The 16,435-nt window shown below is 44.0% G+C and overlaps 1 protein-coding gene across 3 annotated transcripts in view; it reads left to right on the forward strand.

The window, feature by feature from the left end:
• GRK5 (G protein-coupled receptor kinase 5) overlaps window positions 1-16,435 on the forward strand; it is a 156,629-nt gene that overhangs the window by 97,001 nt on the left and 43,193 nt on the right. For 2 of the 3 annotated variants that reach the window (XM_041415749.1, XM_041415751.1), the window contains one exon: window positions 8,041-8,118. The exons of the other annotated variant lie outside the window; for it this stretch is intronic. In XM_041415749.1, the coding sequence (XP_041271683.1) occupies window positions 8,041-8,118 (78 nt within the window). The remainder of the gene's footprint in view (window positions 1-8,040; window positions 8,119-16,435) is intronic. 3 annotated transcript variants of the gene reach the window in all.

Here is a 16,435-nt window from a genome sequence, read left to right on the forward strand (position 1 = left end):
TCCTGCAGTGACAACAGCAAACCTACAGCATCACAGAAAGTGATGGGTAAAATCATATCGGAATCAGTTTCGGCTGGTCATGACTTCCACCTGTTATTCCTGCTTGTGATTTTCTCTGGTGAAAAGTGTCATCATCAAGGTGCATGAGACATCTGACAAACACTCTGTGCAGCTGTGCTCAAGGCCAGCAGGCAGCAGGACACTTTGGGTACCCTGAATGTGGACCAGCGTTGTCCAGTGAGGTGTCTGCCACTGAAGAAACACCACACACCCCTCTGGGGGGAGGCACCCCAGCTGTGCCACCTGCAGCCCCAAGGAGATGGCAATTTCTGCAGGAATCCCTGGGAAGGCAGCCACAGGATGTGGAAGCCCAAGGCACCAGGAATATTTCTCCGTCTGCTCTGGGGTGTCCTGACCCCCAGGGGAGCACTGACTCTGACCCTCATTCATGGGGAAAGTTTCCTAGACTTCAAGATAGACTGGAATCCACAAAAGTGTGAAATATATTATAGAGAGCACCATAGGTGCATCACTTGCTGAGAAATTTAGGGTTTGGGATTTTCAGTGTGTTGTGGATAGAAGCAAGATGGAGGGCACAGGGTGTCATCCTGGATTTCTTCTTCATGCTTCTTCTTCCTCCTTCATGGGTTTGGGTGGCATTTTGTAATTGGGCAGAAAAGTCCACACTGGGCGCTCTTTGGGATCAGTTATTGGGCTAAAAAAGTAAATAATCCAGGTGTCAGTTCTTAATTGGATAGTTTAGTCTTAAAAGGCCTTGTAACAAGAGATTGTTGGCCATTTTGTGCCTTCTAATGAAAAGCTGCTGAACTCACAGTAGTGAGGCTGTTTTACTGATAAGAAATAATAAACACCTGAGTCATAACACGAACTACTGTCTCAAGTGCCTTCAATCCAGACCCAGAAAAACCAACAACTGAAACCTCCTCACAGAAGACAGCTTGTAAGTGCTTTAATCTCAGGCAGAGCCGTGCTCAGTTTGGAGGGGCTCAGCAGCTCTCTTCTCTCTCCTCCCCACAGCTGCAGGCAGCACATTTTGGTTCCAGCAGCTCCCAGGGGCTGCAGAGGGGAATCCCCCGGTGTGCGAGCCCTGCCTGCACTCAGGGCACACCACTGACAGCAGGAACAACATCTGGGCACAGGGAAACATCTGTCCAGCACCCCAGGGCACCGTGTGCCAGCCGTGGCTGCAGTGCTGCCCAGCCTGCTGCTGGCTCTGGGGATTGAGGGCACTGTGTCACCCACTGCTCCTGCAAAAGCTCCTGGTTGTCACAGTCATGTATTCTGGAAAAATCCCCTTGCCCAGGATTTCTCTCCTGGGAAGCTGAGAAGCCTCAGAGAAAGAGGAAAACAATATTATCTGATTTGCTTCTCCTGTGTTTTTGCTGCTTTGGAATGTGGTTGGACATTGTTTACCCACAGGTGATTGTTTCATTGGTTTCTGCTGTGAATTATTTTGACTTTTTGGCCGATTGGGGCCAAGCTGTATTGGACTCTGAAGAGAGAGACACGAGTTTTTCATTAGTATTCTTTTAGCCTTCTGTCTGTATCCTTTCTGTATTCTTTAGTATAGTTTAGTATAGTATTCTTTAATATATTACATATCATAAAATAATGAAATAGCCTTCTAAGAACATGGAGTCAGATTCATCATTCCTTCCTTTGTCTGGGAACCCTGCAAATACAAGACCTGGTGGCACTGGCTTTATTTTAAAGGTGTGTCTCCAAGCAATCCCAAGCTGATATTCCCAAATCCTTTTGCTTTTCACCCAGCCCAACTTGCTTCTGCAGGCTGGAGCTGCCCTGGGTACCGTGACTGGGCCACTGGTCTGTTCCCAGTTAGGCTCAGTCTGGCACTGTGAGGATTTGATAAACAAAATGCCAGTCTGGCTGGAGGTCTGAATCCTTATCTTTCTCTCTTCTTTTTAACACTAATTAACAGCAATCTCATTTGTTTATTGATTTCAAATTCTGTATAAGCTTGCTCCCAGCCCATGAAAATCCCTAAATTAAGGTCAAGCAATACAGCCCTTTGCCATTAAATTGGATGATTGCTACTGAAATTTGCCCAGCAGGGTCACGCTGTGTTTAGTGAGTAACGGGATTCAAGCCAAGCCCTATGGTAGGCAAAAAAAAGCCCTATAAATGAGACCAGGAGTCTGACTTTACAGCCCTAATCTGAGACCACCAGGAATGGGAAACCTTTTCTAGACCACCTGCTGTAACAGGCAGGAAAAACCAAGAGACTTCATTTTCTTTTGTCTTAGTTATTTTTCTAACATGAGATGCAAAAATTACCTTTTGTGTAATGTCAAATAAAGGGAAAAGATAAAAGGGGATCATATTTAGCTATTCTTGAGGGACTCACAGAGCTTTTTGCACATTGAATGGAAGGATCATCTCTTTTTCAGTGCCCATCTAAGTGACACAGTTAGTCACTGGCAGAAGCCAATACTTGATGCCTCCCAATATTTTATACAGTTTTTCAACTCATGCACTCAACTGTCTGCAAGGAAAGAAGTGACTGAGGCTTCTGGGAGAAACCCAGAAGCTGAGTCAGACATTTAACAACCTATCAACATCCTTGTGAGAGTCTAAGCTCTCTCACACCTTTGCTTCCAAAGGCTGGTAGAATCATCCAGACCTTGCAGACCAGAATATGTAAAGAGACAAAAAAATCCTCTCTTGACAGGACATTTATGTCAGCTGTTGTGTGAAATAACTAACATGGTCTGATGTAGTCTCCTGCAAATGTAATTATGGCAGAATTTGGGGATTTTTTTTCCTGTTAAGCAGTTGTTAAGCTGCCTTCTGAAGAAAAAGGATTTGTATCACTGAATTGTGCATGCATGTAGGTGTGTAGCTGTCAGCTCCCTCTGAGACCTGTGAATACCTTGGCCAATTTCAACCAGTAATTGAGACGAAAGCGCTCAGAGGCATAAAGTCTCTCCATGTTTTGTGCGAGCGGTGTTTGGGTAATCAGTCACAATCGATTGTAGCCCAGACTAACACAACATGTGGTTTGTAAGCAGCAGGCCCCAACGTTAGATGATAACAGTGATAAGAACAAAGAGAGGCAGAGCTCTGCAGCACAGCACTGGTGGAGCTGTGGGTGTTTGCCTCCCACTGCTGCTGTGGGACCAGTGAGTGCCTGTCGGTGTGTCTGTCTGTCTGTCTGTCTGGGAAATGGAGCAACAGCAACCCCTTCTCCCAGCTGGCACGAGGGCTGTAAGGACAGACAGCCATCTCTTGCTGCAGATATTGTGCAAACAAACTCATGACAGAGGTCCTGATGGCTGAGATAAAATATCCACCAAGCTCCCACGAGCTCTGGAGGCATCGCGTGCTTGTCTGGGTGCTTGGAACCACAGAGCGGCTCAGCAAAGCCTGGTGTAGCCCTTCAGATGGTGGAACTGTGTGAACATAAACTGTTACCATTAGGTGGAGATGGTCTGTGATTAAATGGGCTCCCCTTGAAGCCCTTACCCAAGGGATCACGCACAGCCCTGAAGCACACTTTGCTCTGCTTACAAATATTTTAGCAACATCAACTTCGGAGCTGTTGAAAGAGAGCCATTAAAATAAAGTGTGAGGGGAAATGTTTCCTGTGCTAAAAGGCAGATCAGTGAGCAGGCAAGGGGCTAGCAAGACGTGTTTGCTTCTCCACAGCCAGAGCCTCCAGCACAAGAAGAGGGCAGTTCAGTCCAGCAGGGACCTCTTGCTCCTGTCCCCTTCTCATCAGCACATTCCCAGGGTGCCAGCACCTGACATTTCCTTCTCCTGTGATTTTATGTGTCATTAAAATGAAGGCTTTAGCTTCTGGACTCCCTTTCCTGCTTCATCTACTCGCATTCATAATGTCTTTTTACCAAGGGAGGGCTTTTAACAATTTAATGTGGGCCAGATTTAGGTTGACTGGAGGAGAATGTGGACAATTTTGGTCATTATTCTCTCTAATGTGAACAAGGTTACTTTTTTTGCACTGATGTCACACAAAAATACATCTTCTGGAGGAAAATAGCCCTGCTGCCTCTCCAGGCTGTTTCTGCTTGTGATATCTGGGCTCAGGGGCCAGGGTGACAGGCACAATCTCCTGGGGTGGACTTTTCAGCTGAATGCTTCACTAGACATGGCACTTACCTGGGGTGAAAGGATGACTGAGCATCCATTTAATGCCATTTGTAAAAACCCTGTCTTGCTGTTAGGGAGATTTCATTTGGTTAAGTCCCTTTTGTGGTATATAAACCATCTGTGTATGTGTGTCTTAAAGCTGTTCAAGGCTTTTCCCATCAGAAATGCCAGTTTGTTGGTATCAGCAAACTCATTAACTCAAAATGTGTTTTCAAACAGTTGAAAGGGCTCTTTCTGTCCTGCCTTTAAAAATGAAAAATATGACTTCAAGTTCACTTTTCATTTAGAAATGCGAGTTATTATGAATCCCAGCTGTTTGAGGTTTGCCTTCCAATTTTTAGTCACAGATTTTAAATCTCCAGCAGAGGCAAGTGCAAGGACAGGCACTGAGGACAGAGCAATAACAGGGCAGAGGCTGGAGTCTGAGAAAAGACTGAGCAGAGAGATATTCTCAGATAACAGAGGAGGGAGCTGAGAAAGTGGAGGTGAAAAATTGGGACTGAAATGCCATAACCTCCTGCAGATGCTCAAAAGGTGATTCCACTCTTCCTGACTTTTACCAAGAAGCCAAAATTGCTCTGGTGGGAGTGTCCGTTCCCATCTCCATCTTCTTGTGGGTACAAGGGGTGATGATTCCCTCAGCCATGCCATGCTGCCACAGGCAACCATCAGCTACCTGCTGTGGGAGAGCATCCTCCCAGATCCGCAGAGAGATCTCTTTGGATGTTTTTTCCATTTTCACATATTTTTGGCCATGCAGTTTCAGGAGCTCCAACATTAAGGTGAAAAGCAGATACTACAGAAATTGCTGTGCCAGAATCAATGTGAGCCCCTGTGGGGTCCCTGTGTGTTTGCCCTGGTAGCTCTCCATCCATCACAGGCAGCCTCCAGCCCCCAAACCTGGGCTGTCCCTGAGACCATGGTCCCATCCCACAGCCAGCCACAGGCTAGATGTTGCTCTCTTTCCCAGATGAAGAGCATTTTTCCATCTGATCTCTCAGCCCATCCTGAGGACAGCTGCTCCAAGGGGAAGGCCACTTTGCACTCCCATTCCTCCATCCAGCCACGGCTGCCTCTATGGAAGAAGGAGCCACCAACATAACCACCACCTCCAAAAGAGCAGCCAGAAGAAAAGCTAGCAGCAGACAGTGGCCAGCCCACATCCTCTCCCCATTTGGGCTGAAGGATCTCTGCCTGCCCACAGAAAGAGCCTTCCCTGCAGCTTGTCCCACGGAGTCAGGGTGATCGTAAATCCTCCCCTCGTTTATGGGCTATGAATAGGGCCCTGTCTGACCTAACTAGGGCATGGAGAAGCTATTAGACTTCAGAGCAGGAGCCTTGAAACACATGCCTGGATTCATCAAAGGAATAATGGAAAATATTTTGTTCCACACGGATTTTAAGAAATGATGTTATTTCTAGCAATTAGGGATTTGCAAACTGTAGCAGTGCTTTTGAGTATTGGGAAAGAAAGGGAGGTATCTTGTGATTTAAGCACAAGACCAGGAGTTGAGAACCTTGGTGGCTTCCCAGGCAGGTGGCAGAGAGAGCATGGGGACATTCCTGTCTATCTGCTGTAATAACAGGTCATGGCTGAAAATGCACCAGGGTCTGTTGCTGGCAGCTCAAAAATGGCACCGAAGGGAGAAATAATAATGAGCTTAGGAACAAAATGGAACAGGCTTCTAGTGCAGACCTACAGTGAAATCAACACTGTGCACAGTTGGAGCTTATGGTTCCTTGTCACATCCTCACTTGTCTGTCACTTCCCACCTTCGCCACCACCATGTCACATTTCCTTGGAATGTCAAATGCAAGTGTAATTAAACCTTCCTTTTATTCTTTGCTGTCTGTCTTGAGGCAGAACAAGATCCTCTGGATATATGTGCATTTAGCTCTGCATATGTTGGATCCCATCAGGAATTGCATTTCAAGACATCCAGTTCTTGCTGAGTTTCTGTCTTCTGGTCTGTCCTGGTTTGTTTCCTGTTGTACAGTTCAGATGGGATGCAACTGTTAGAGGTTATGTGTGGCAAAAAGGACAGCAAGTTTTTCAACAGCTCTCCTGGTGCACTTCAAATAGGAGATGATGACTTATAATCAGGTTTTATTTGCTAGGGAGACAATAGATTATCAGAGTTTGAAAGCAAATGAGGGAGAGAGAAATCATGGAGAAAAATGCTGCTAAGATGCTCTAAGCATTTCAGAGTTTCTAAACTTTAAGAGCTGAAATGACCCATACTCAGATACCATCTAAAAGGACAGGAAATTAGATAAAAGATTTTTTTAAAACTCTTGAATTAAGTTTTATGAGAACCTTATCAGTTTCATCACCAAAACTGTCACTTAAAAAGAAGTACTGTACTTGTGGATTTTAGTTTTTGGTTGTTTTTTCATAATTTTTATTTACGGCCATTATCATTTCTCAAACCAAATCAGATCATAATTCCAGATTGTTTAAGCAACCTGCGTTGCCTGTGTGTAAATATGCAGCTCCAGACTTGAGCTGCAATAGCTAAATGAGCACTGGCCAGATAGAAGGGGAATAGCATTATTACTACATTGTGGTTTCCATGTCATTCTTAGGTTTGCTTAGCTGGGCTATCCATTACAGCCAGCCTGCAGATTTATTGCATCCAGCCTGGAGCAGTACATACATCTTCCAGTGGGCAATAGTTCTGAAATTTCTTCTTCTAAGTGTTTGCCAGTTCAGTCTGATTTACCTTTTTTTTTTTTTTTTTTTTAAGCTTCCTCCTCATTTATCATTACAGACAGCTTGTATTGGACCAGGTTATTTAATTGGCTTGGCAGGATTTTCTGGGATCCTTTTTTAAATACAGCCATGAAAGCTGTTAGGCTGTCGTCTTCTTTTTTTTATTATTATTTTATTTAATTCTGGAAAATATTTTGACCTGAAGGCTAAAGCTTCATATTCCAAGCAGTGCCAAGCAGGAATGTCCCTAAGATAACATGTCATTTTAGCCCCTGAGGTGCCCTGCAGCACGTGTTTCCTTCAAAATCCTTCCATGGATCCAAAACTTTAGCTGAAGTGATTCATATCTTCATGGTACACACATTGTGCTTCTTTTATTTCTAATGTAAACAAAGCTCATCAGAAGTCAGTAATGCTTCAATACCTAGAGCAGTCAGAATTTTAAAATGTAGGTAGACTTTGTGTGTGAGGTTGGGATGCTCCCTTTTTTAATGCAGTAGGGAAGCCAAAGAGAATTTTGCTCATGGTGTCTATTCCTCTAAGTGGTCTCTCTTGTTTCCTCTTGGCCTAAAAAATCTTTCCTGAGAAATCAGGAGGGACTGAGCCAAAGGTCACTAATAGTGATGGGCAGGTCTCTCTGCTTTGCACAGGTATTGTTAGACCAAGATCAAAGCATAAATACATAGAAAACACACATTAAACAAAAAAAGACAATGTATTGAATAATATCTATATATATATATGTATATTCACCTGGCACTTGAAACACCACTCTAGCAAGGGTTAACAATTATTCACTTTCTCTACCACTCAGAGAAATATTTTTACCTTCTGTGTCCACCTTCCTTTTGAGCAAAGCCAAATGAAGTAGATCTCTCTTGTCAGTGGATGCCTTCTGAAAGCTGGCTTTGCAAGGTTATGAAATATAAATTAATTAAATGGTATTGTTGTTAATTAAGAGACAAAGCCCCAGAAGATGCACCGCTAGGGTCTGGTCAAAATATAGTGGAAGGATTTTAATAAGATTGTGTATACAGGTTTTGATTCCACCAGAAAATTATATTTGTCCTTCTAATTTTTCATACAGAGTGTTCTGTTAAGGCCACATCCAAGATGAAGTTATAATGGTGAAATATGAGTGCAAATATTGACTTTTATTTTTTGTATGTCTGTTCCAGGCAGAATATGAAATTGCTCCAGATGAAAAGCTGGGAGAGAAAGGAAAGGAAATCATGATGAAATACCTCACCCCAGAGGTAAGGGGCAGCCAAAGTGGCATTACTGCAGGAATGCTGCAAGGCACACCTTTACTAAACAAGGTTGTTACAGGCTTTGTGAGCCAGACTCCTAAAATTTATGGTGGCAATCTCCAGTGAATAAACCTGCAAGTCTTGCACAAACATTCGGAGAGAAAAAAAATTATAATGCAATCCAGAAATTGACTTCCAAGGATGAACTTGACTTACCAGGGGCTTAATTCTTCTGTGGATGAGCAGAGGGCTTCTCTGGTCTCTTCTCAGTGTACAAAGCTCTGCATTGGGGGTGTAATGCAAGACACTCAGCTGTTACCAACAGATGCCCCAATTATTTCCTATCCAGCTCAGAAGTGGTGGTGGTATTTCATATTCTGTTGTGTAGAAAGCACAGATAAAAATGGTCTTTCATAACAGAGAGTGTATTTTGGTACAGAAATTCCCATTTCTCCCCCAGCCCTGTTTTCCCCAGGCTGGGCAGGGACACACAGGACTGACAGGGACAGTGGGGTTGGGAGCTCAGAGGTGCTGTCACCCATCCTTGTGCCCAAGGTGTGTCCTGAGTGTTGTGGGAAGGAGAGGAGCTCATGGGAGCAGCAGTCCACAGGGTGGCACTCCAAACAGAGATACAGGATGTGCTGCTGGAATTTGGGACAGGCTGCTCTGGGACTCACCCTTTTTGGGGGTTACAACCATTTCCTGACCACATTTCACCTTTGCTACACAAGTCACTGCCAGTAAGCAGTAAACATCCAGCTTCAAACACAAGAGCAGCTTCAAACACAAGAGCATCTTCAAACACAAGAGCAATCCTAGGATTTTTCCTAAGTTGCTTTCGTAAGAGCAATCAAAGACGTGCAATTGCTGCTTCAACTGTTTTACAAAAGTAATGCACATGGCCTTCAGGAGAATTAATCACATTTTTGGCAGATGTCTTTCTAGAGGGTTTAAATGGTACAATATGTTTTGGAGGTGCAGGGGCAGAGCAGACCACTCTTTTTCCACTCAGTCATTTTCCTACAATAAACTTTGATGCATACTTTCAGTTATCTCAGGCTGCATTTTGGGATCTGGTTTCATTTACTGAGCCTGGCTAGTTTCATGTGCAGCCATTGAGCACTGCCAGTATGAGTTCCTGCTGCCCATTCATTAGGGGCATGAAGTTCCACTGCTTTTTAAATCCACCAAAATGACCTTTTGTCTTAAAATTCCTGTCAACAGAGCAACAAACTCTGAGGGAAAATATTTCCCACTGCTCCAGCTCCCATCTGGAAAGGGAGAAAGGCATTTTGCTGATAGCAGAGCTAGTAAAGTGAGGGGAGAAGAGCATTGCTTCACTTCAGCCAGTCTTGCTGCAGGTTTCCAAAAGCCTTTCAGTGCTGTCCATTGGCTCTCCTGCCGTCCATGGTGCAGCCAGAAGCACATGGAATAATTTAGTGAATGTGCAATGAAGACCAAGCTGAAAACTGCTGCTTCTTCATCAACAAAGAACGGTGGTGTTACAGGAAGGAAAAATACTGGGACTCCAGGGCTGGAGTTTCCATTCTCTGTCGTGCCCTGGACTTCTTATTTGACCTGTGTACCTGGTTTCTCAGTATGTAAAATTGGCACAGCATATTTACAGTCTGTCCTGAGACTTTTCTGGTATTTGCAAGTTACCTTAACAACTCTGAGCAGAAGGAAACTGGATGACCTCCAGTGGTCCCTTCCAACATCACCCTTTTTGTGATCCTGTGAAACACAGAGCTACTCTCCTTCACTTGTAATCTAAAACTGCCTCCCTGCTGGTGGTGCTTTCATGTCTGCATTGGTCTTGCTGCACTTTTGTTCCTTAATGAGAAACTTCTGCTTCTTCCCAGAGGGATGTGGAAACCCTGCATAGCAGAAAATACTTCCTAGAGGCAAGGTAGACTGTGCTGCAGCAATGGGTTGAATACTAGACTGTCTAATAGGTGTGCCATGCAACAAATACTTGAAAAACTAGAGCAAGGCCTGGACTGATTTAATTTCATTTTAGATACCTAACTAAGGTAGCCAGGTTAGGAGTGCAGATGGCCTACTGTCCTTTCTTGTCAAGAAAGAGAAATAAGTATCTCCAAAGGACATATCTGAAGCCATTAGAAGTCAGTGATTCAAAGGACTGATGTCTGCAGTCCAAGCAGATGAATCTGGACCCAAATGTCCTAATGGAACATCATCCTGGCCAGCAAAGAAACCTTCTTTTCATTGGAATCAGCATTTCTCTATTTAATTATCAATCCCTTGAAAGGTACAAATTGCTGCTGTTTCTGTAGTCTTCTGCTTTCAGCTGAAAGCTTCTTTTAAGTAGGTGTGTGTCTGTGCTTCAAAGAACCTGATTGTCTTGATACAAAAAAAGCGTGACATGCAGCTTGACTGATAGAATAAAATTACAGGTTTAGTTCTTGGACAGATAATTCAGTCTCATAATGTGAGTAGTGTTTTTCCCAGAGTGCAGGATCAGAAACACAGTGAAAACAAAAAGTAGACTTCTTGCTCTTTAATATTTATAAATGATTTTTAGTTCTTGCTTCAGTTTTTAAAGGGCATACATATTTAACATAAAACGTGTCAGTGTATCACCATTCCAAAGGGCGCTCATTTGCATAGGGAATATGCACTTTATTTAATAAAACATGCACTTCTTGCACAGCAGAAAGGAAGAGAAGGCACTTTCCCAGATGAACAGACATCCCAGCAGGACTCCCAGCCCCGTGTGACTCACAAAGTCACTGCCTGTGAGACGCCTGCCCTGAGGCCACTAAACAAACCCTGGGCTTGCCAGGGTGGTGGAGCAAGGAGGTTCTTTCTCAAGTGATCACAATTCAGGCTCTCCACAGCTTTGGCATCCTGAACAGCCCCTACCTGCTTGTTGGAAAATTGAAATCTTAGTCCTAGTGCACAAGCAGGTCAGGCTTCCATTGTGTCCCTGACCTACAGGCAACAGCAGTGACAAATCCTGACAAATCCTGGCACCTGGAAGGAAACATGGTTGGTTTAGGTGGAAGGAAATGTGGCTGGTTTAGGTGGAAGCAAACAGCTGGTTTAGGTGGAAGGAAACATGGATGGTTTAGGTGGAAGGAAATGTGGATGGTTTAGGTGGAAGGAAATGTGGCTGGTTTAGGTGGAAGCAAACAGCTGGTTTAGGTGGAAGGAAACATGGGTGGTTTAGGTGGAAGGAAACAGGGCTGGCTTAGGTGGAAGGAAATGTGGGTGGTTTAGGTGGAAGGAAATATGGGTGGTTTAGGCCTCTCAAAGAAGAGAGGGAAACATGGGAACAACCTCCCTAAGGGTGTGGTGGAGTCCTCATCACTGGAGGTTTTCAAGATGCTGTTGGGCACTGGATCATCTCATCTAGGCTCCCTTCTCCATGAAGTCTTCCAAGGTCCCTTCCATGCTGAGCTGTCCCAGGATCCTGTGTACTCAGGTCCCTGGAGGTCAGTAGCATTCCCTCTCTCTTGCCTGAAGTTTGCTGGAACGGTCACATCCAACAGCCCGTCCTGAGCTCTTTGGTGGGAGGGAAATGTAAGGAGCACATGTGATCCTCACACTAGGAACACCAAAATATGAGTGTTTTCATGGCTTCTGTAGCAGCTTCCCTTGAGGGGTGAGCAGGAGGGCAAAAACCCACAGGAAGGGTGTCCTGTAGCAGAGGGAAGAATTATTCCTCCTCCGTGCACAGGAGCAGCACAATGCTTGTCACACCAGCCGGGAAGGGTGTCCTGTAGCAGAGGGAAACATTCTCTGAAGAATTATTCCTCCTCCGTGCACAGGAGCAGCACAATGCTTGTCACACCAGCCAGGTCAAGGTTTCTTGACTAGAATCTTGCTTCTTTAAAAAAGGCTTTAACAATTTCCATGAAAAAGACACTTAAAGCTGCCTTCTTGACTTCATAAGCCCCTAGGGCAGAAGTCCAAGCCACAGGAAGTCTGAAATTTCTGAGGTTGTGAAATATGATGGTAAAATGAATTGGTCACAAATATTTCTTCCCTGTTTTTTTCCTAATCTCAGCAGCTGAGTGGAAAAGGTTCAGTTTTAGGTCCATTTCCGTCTGTAAATGGCTCCATTGAACTGTTGAATTAAACTGAACCCAACCTGGCTTCATTACCTGACTGCTTCTTGTACTGGAAGAGCAAAGAGATATATTTACCTTTGTACTGCTTTTAAATTAGACTTTTACGTCTCCATGCAGCATTTTTTCCTTCCTGCCTGACAGCTGCCATGCCTTTCTCTACTAAATCACTATCCCACTATTTGCTTTTTCACTGTAAATCACCTTGAGAGACTTGAAGAGACGCTATATAAAACTAAATTGATTTGAAATGGCTCTTAAGACAGTCTCCATATGCCATTATAGTTTATATTTGGACTCAGCTGGGTACTAAAAATGTTACTGAACAGGATGTCTAATGTGTATTGTTATCCCCATTAAAATACTTCACAGAATACGAAGAACAGCAACAACATGAATTTTCTTATCTGAATTCCTGTCCAGTACCCTTTCCTCCAGGAAATGCACAGAATAAAGGCCATGTTTGCACTTTCTTTGCTGCAAGAGGTTAGCTGGGCACAGCAATAACCTCCTTACACCAGTCTAAGGCTATCAGTGGGGATTTGGGTAAACAAAATTATGTCTTTGTTTTTATGAACAATTATAGGATAAGGAAGGGAGGGAAAAGTCCCTTGAAAGAGCCTCTGGCTGATCAGCAGTGCCTGGCCTTCCACTTGTCTACTGGCTAAAATGTGCCCTTCTCTCAAACCAGCTGTTTATGGAGAAGAAAACGTCTCCATAAGATGGGTGAGATGAAATTAAAATTACACATGAGGCTTTCTGCTGGGCCAGGCCACGTGGCTGAGCCAGGCTCCTGCTCAGACACCTCTCCCATCTCTGTGCACCATCAGAGTAGTTTCCTTTTGGCCATTGCTTTGATCTTGACAGCAAGGACCTTTGCCTCTCTCCTTGAGATTTCTTCCCCTCCTTCCTATTTCCACCCACAAAATAAATGCTAACTTCAGCACTTGTTCTTCTAGGTGAGTCATCTTTGCTGATCAGTGAAGCTTCATCTATCACTCCTTAATGATTCTGGCTGAATCCAGCAGGTCACACCATACCAAGAATTGGATTCAAGTCCTGAGACCTCTTCCTCTACCTGTTTAGTTTTACTAAATGCCTCCTACGGAACATGTTATAATTAGTTTTTGGGATGGCCAGAACAAAAGCTGAATGCCACTCTAGGGGAAGCAGTGGAAGATAGAAAGATTAAGCTTCTGTAAAGCAATCTGCAGAGTTTAATGCAAGACAGAGGCTCTGTCTTTTGAAAGGTGAGCCTTCAGGGGCTGTTTCCTACATTGTTTTCTTTCTCCAACAAATTCAGCTTATGTCACTTATATCCAGCAAGTCATCTCTGTCTCCCTTTAAGCTTATTATCTTGCTGATAAAAGGCCACCACAGCATCTCTTTTCACTGGCTGCAGTGGATGGCCCCTTCAGGCTTGGTCCAAGAGTTATCTCCACAGCTAGTTTTCAAATTTTTCTAAACTCTATGCATTTCATTAATGACCCAATTGAAGTAAGCAATGAATGAGGTGCCTGTCTGTCCACAGTGTGCTACATGGACTCGGGATGGGCTGGAATTATTTACTTGCTCAAAGCATTATTCACTGCATCCTTTGAGCTCCTATTAGGGGACTTTTCAGGATACAAAATGCTTAAGTAGGAATCCTAGCATCACTTGAGCCAGGAGAATTTTGCCATTTAATTAATTACCCTGGGACTTTGCCCTTTGCCTCAATGGATTTCTCATCTCCCCTTTCTATTGACTTCACTACTCTACGAGCACCATTTTAGCCAGACATGATAGCATTACTTAGTTCTCTGCTTTGCAGCTCACATAATCAATACGTAATCCAGTCTCCAGAGAAATCAATGGATAATTCCTGTTGTTGCTGCAGAGACAGCACGATCAATATCTCTGCTGATCACTGTGTCTGAGTCCAGGAAAGTACCTTCTCAGTGGGCTCTCTGAAAAAGCTCATCTTTCCCAAGTTCAGTTCTGGGAAAATGTCTGGGTGGCAGAACGGCAACTGTGTTACTCAAATTAATGCTTTCTAGTCAGGATTTATTTTAATAGACATTTGTCTGTCACTGAGGCGAGGCTGTAATGTAGTGTGGTAGGGAATCTGAAAAATCACAGTGTTGCCTTGATTAGGAGTCCCTTTGCTGTGGTCTCAGGCAAAAAGGCTTTTTTCTCACGGTTTGCTTGAGTCCTATTTCCTCATCCTTTACCCACTGTTTATAATACAAATGTTAGTTAACTAAACACTTACTGAGGGCTTCTGTCTCCTGCAGTGGTGCCAAACTTGCAGGAGAGCCTGTGGAAGCAACTTGGAGCCTGGCCTGTCCTGGTGATGCTACCCCAGCATAGGTCCTTGGGTGGTCCTGTGTCCTGTCCTTGGGCTCAGGAAGGGCTGCATTTGCAGTGCCTTTGCTCAGACTGGTGGAAGGCCTGGGCTGGAGTCATTAACTCCTCTGGTTTTGTGCTCATCAGAGCTATTGAAGCTCTGCTTCTCTTTCCCTGTTCTTCTGGAGAGGTTACACCCCCCAGTGCACATGGCTCCTAACTGTTTGTCATTTTTGGTCAAAGCAAAAGCAAAAGCATTGGGATGCTTTGGTCATTGAGAAGAAGCCTTCTGGCTTCCCTGTGTTTGCTGGAGTTACTCTGACTTGTCCCTTTGGAAAATGGAAACTCGATTCCACTAATGGATGTCAACCACACATGTGAACCTGGCTTACATCTGCCTGTGAGGCAGGGCAGGCCCCCAGCTCCTCTCAGAGAGCAGCCAGCCCATCCAGAAGCACTCTGCAAACAAAGAGCAGATCTGCTCAGGATTTTTGGCCACAGGAAGGCTCTATTTGCCTGCCCTTGGCTAATGAATATGCTAATTATAGTTTCCTCCTCCCTGTTTTGGGGGCCCATCTTTTCCCTATCCCCTCTGCATGCCCCTCATGACTTATATTTGGTTTGTATGGATTTTCCAGTGGCAAAGGCAGTTAATTCTGAAAGACTTTCAGGTCCATTCAGCTTTCCCAGAAACAGCCTCTTCTGCCTGAAAATTTTGCTCACATGGGAAAAAAGGAATCAGCCTTTTCCAGCTGTCTGGAACACTGACTTGCAAAACATCCAGGAATCTGCAGGAGATGGCTTTTGTGTGTTTGCACAGAATGACATTAAAATAGACCTCTGGTGAGTCCAGCCTCTTGCATTCCCAGCACTCAGCCTTAGAGGCATCTGGAATGGAGAGATGAGATGACTCTTTCTGCCCACTGGCTACAGGGAGCCTGGGGAGACTCTGAGTGTCTCAGCTTTTGGGTCATTAAAGTGTGATGAGGTGAATTCCGTACTAGGTGTCATGCAGAATACATTAAATTACCTCACATGTCGTATCCACACAGGTTTCTGTGCACAATTTCTCAGTAGTTCAGGAGTCCTTTGAAGACCTGACCTCCACAGCCCATCCATTCCCCCACTTGCTGCAACTTTGCTGGTTGGTTCAGTTTCAGATTTCTGGAACTAAAAGTGTAATGGATCAACTAATGTCCCCCTGGGCTCAGGATTCCTTGTGCTAAACTCAGAAGCAGTAACAGGCAACGCCAACAAAGCAGAGAATGTAGAGGCACGTGGTGAGAATGGAAGTTAATCGTACCTTATTTCTCATCTGGTTCCCTTGTAATAGGAAATTAGGATTCTAGAAAAAACATCTGGAGACTTCAGCATCTGAGGAGCCTCACAAGAACAGGTCAGGCAAATTCCACTGAGATGCCTGAGGCTGACACCTTTGGTTGGGATAATGCAACTAGAAGAATCAGTAAGCTGGTAGACTGTGCTATTTTAACTTGGAACCAGGAATCACAGGGTTTTAAATTTCACAGAAAGAAATATATTTAATTTCTGTAAAATATTGCTAGGTAAGTGTAAAAAGTGAGATTTTTTTTAAAAGTCTTATTTTTACAAATTGATTTAGAAATAATCAGCATACTTAAGTTGTGGATAAGTGACACTTCAAGCTATTCATGTTTAATATTTTTTTCCCAGTAATCCAACAACACTGAAAAAAGTCATGTTAACCTGCTTGCCAAGCTTTAGCTTGTATGCTAATTTTTTTTAACCAAGTCAGACTCTGACCTGAGTCAAAAATCAAGCATAGTTTAACAATAACAGCAAGTTTATTATCCTTGCACTGATGTTGTTTGTCCAACAAGCAAAAGTGAGGAAGAGTGGAATATGCCACTGCAAACAGCATG

Source organism: Onychostruthus taczanowskii, unplaced genomic scaffold, assembly GCF_017590055.1.
Source record: "Onychostruthus taczanowskii isolate IOZ18803 unplaced genomic scaffold, ASM1759005v1 scaffold5, whole genome shotgun sequence".
NCBI lineage: Eukaryota > Metazoa > Chordata > Aves > Passeriformes > Passeridae > Onychostruthus > Onychostruthus taczanowskii.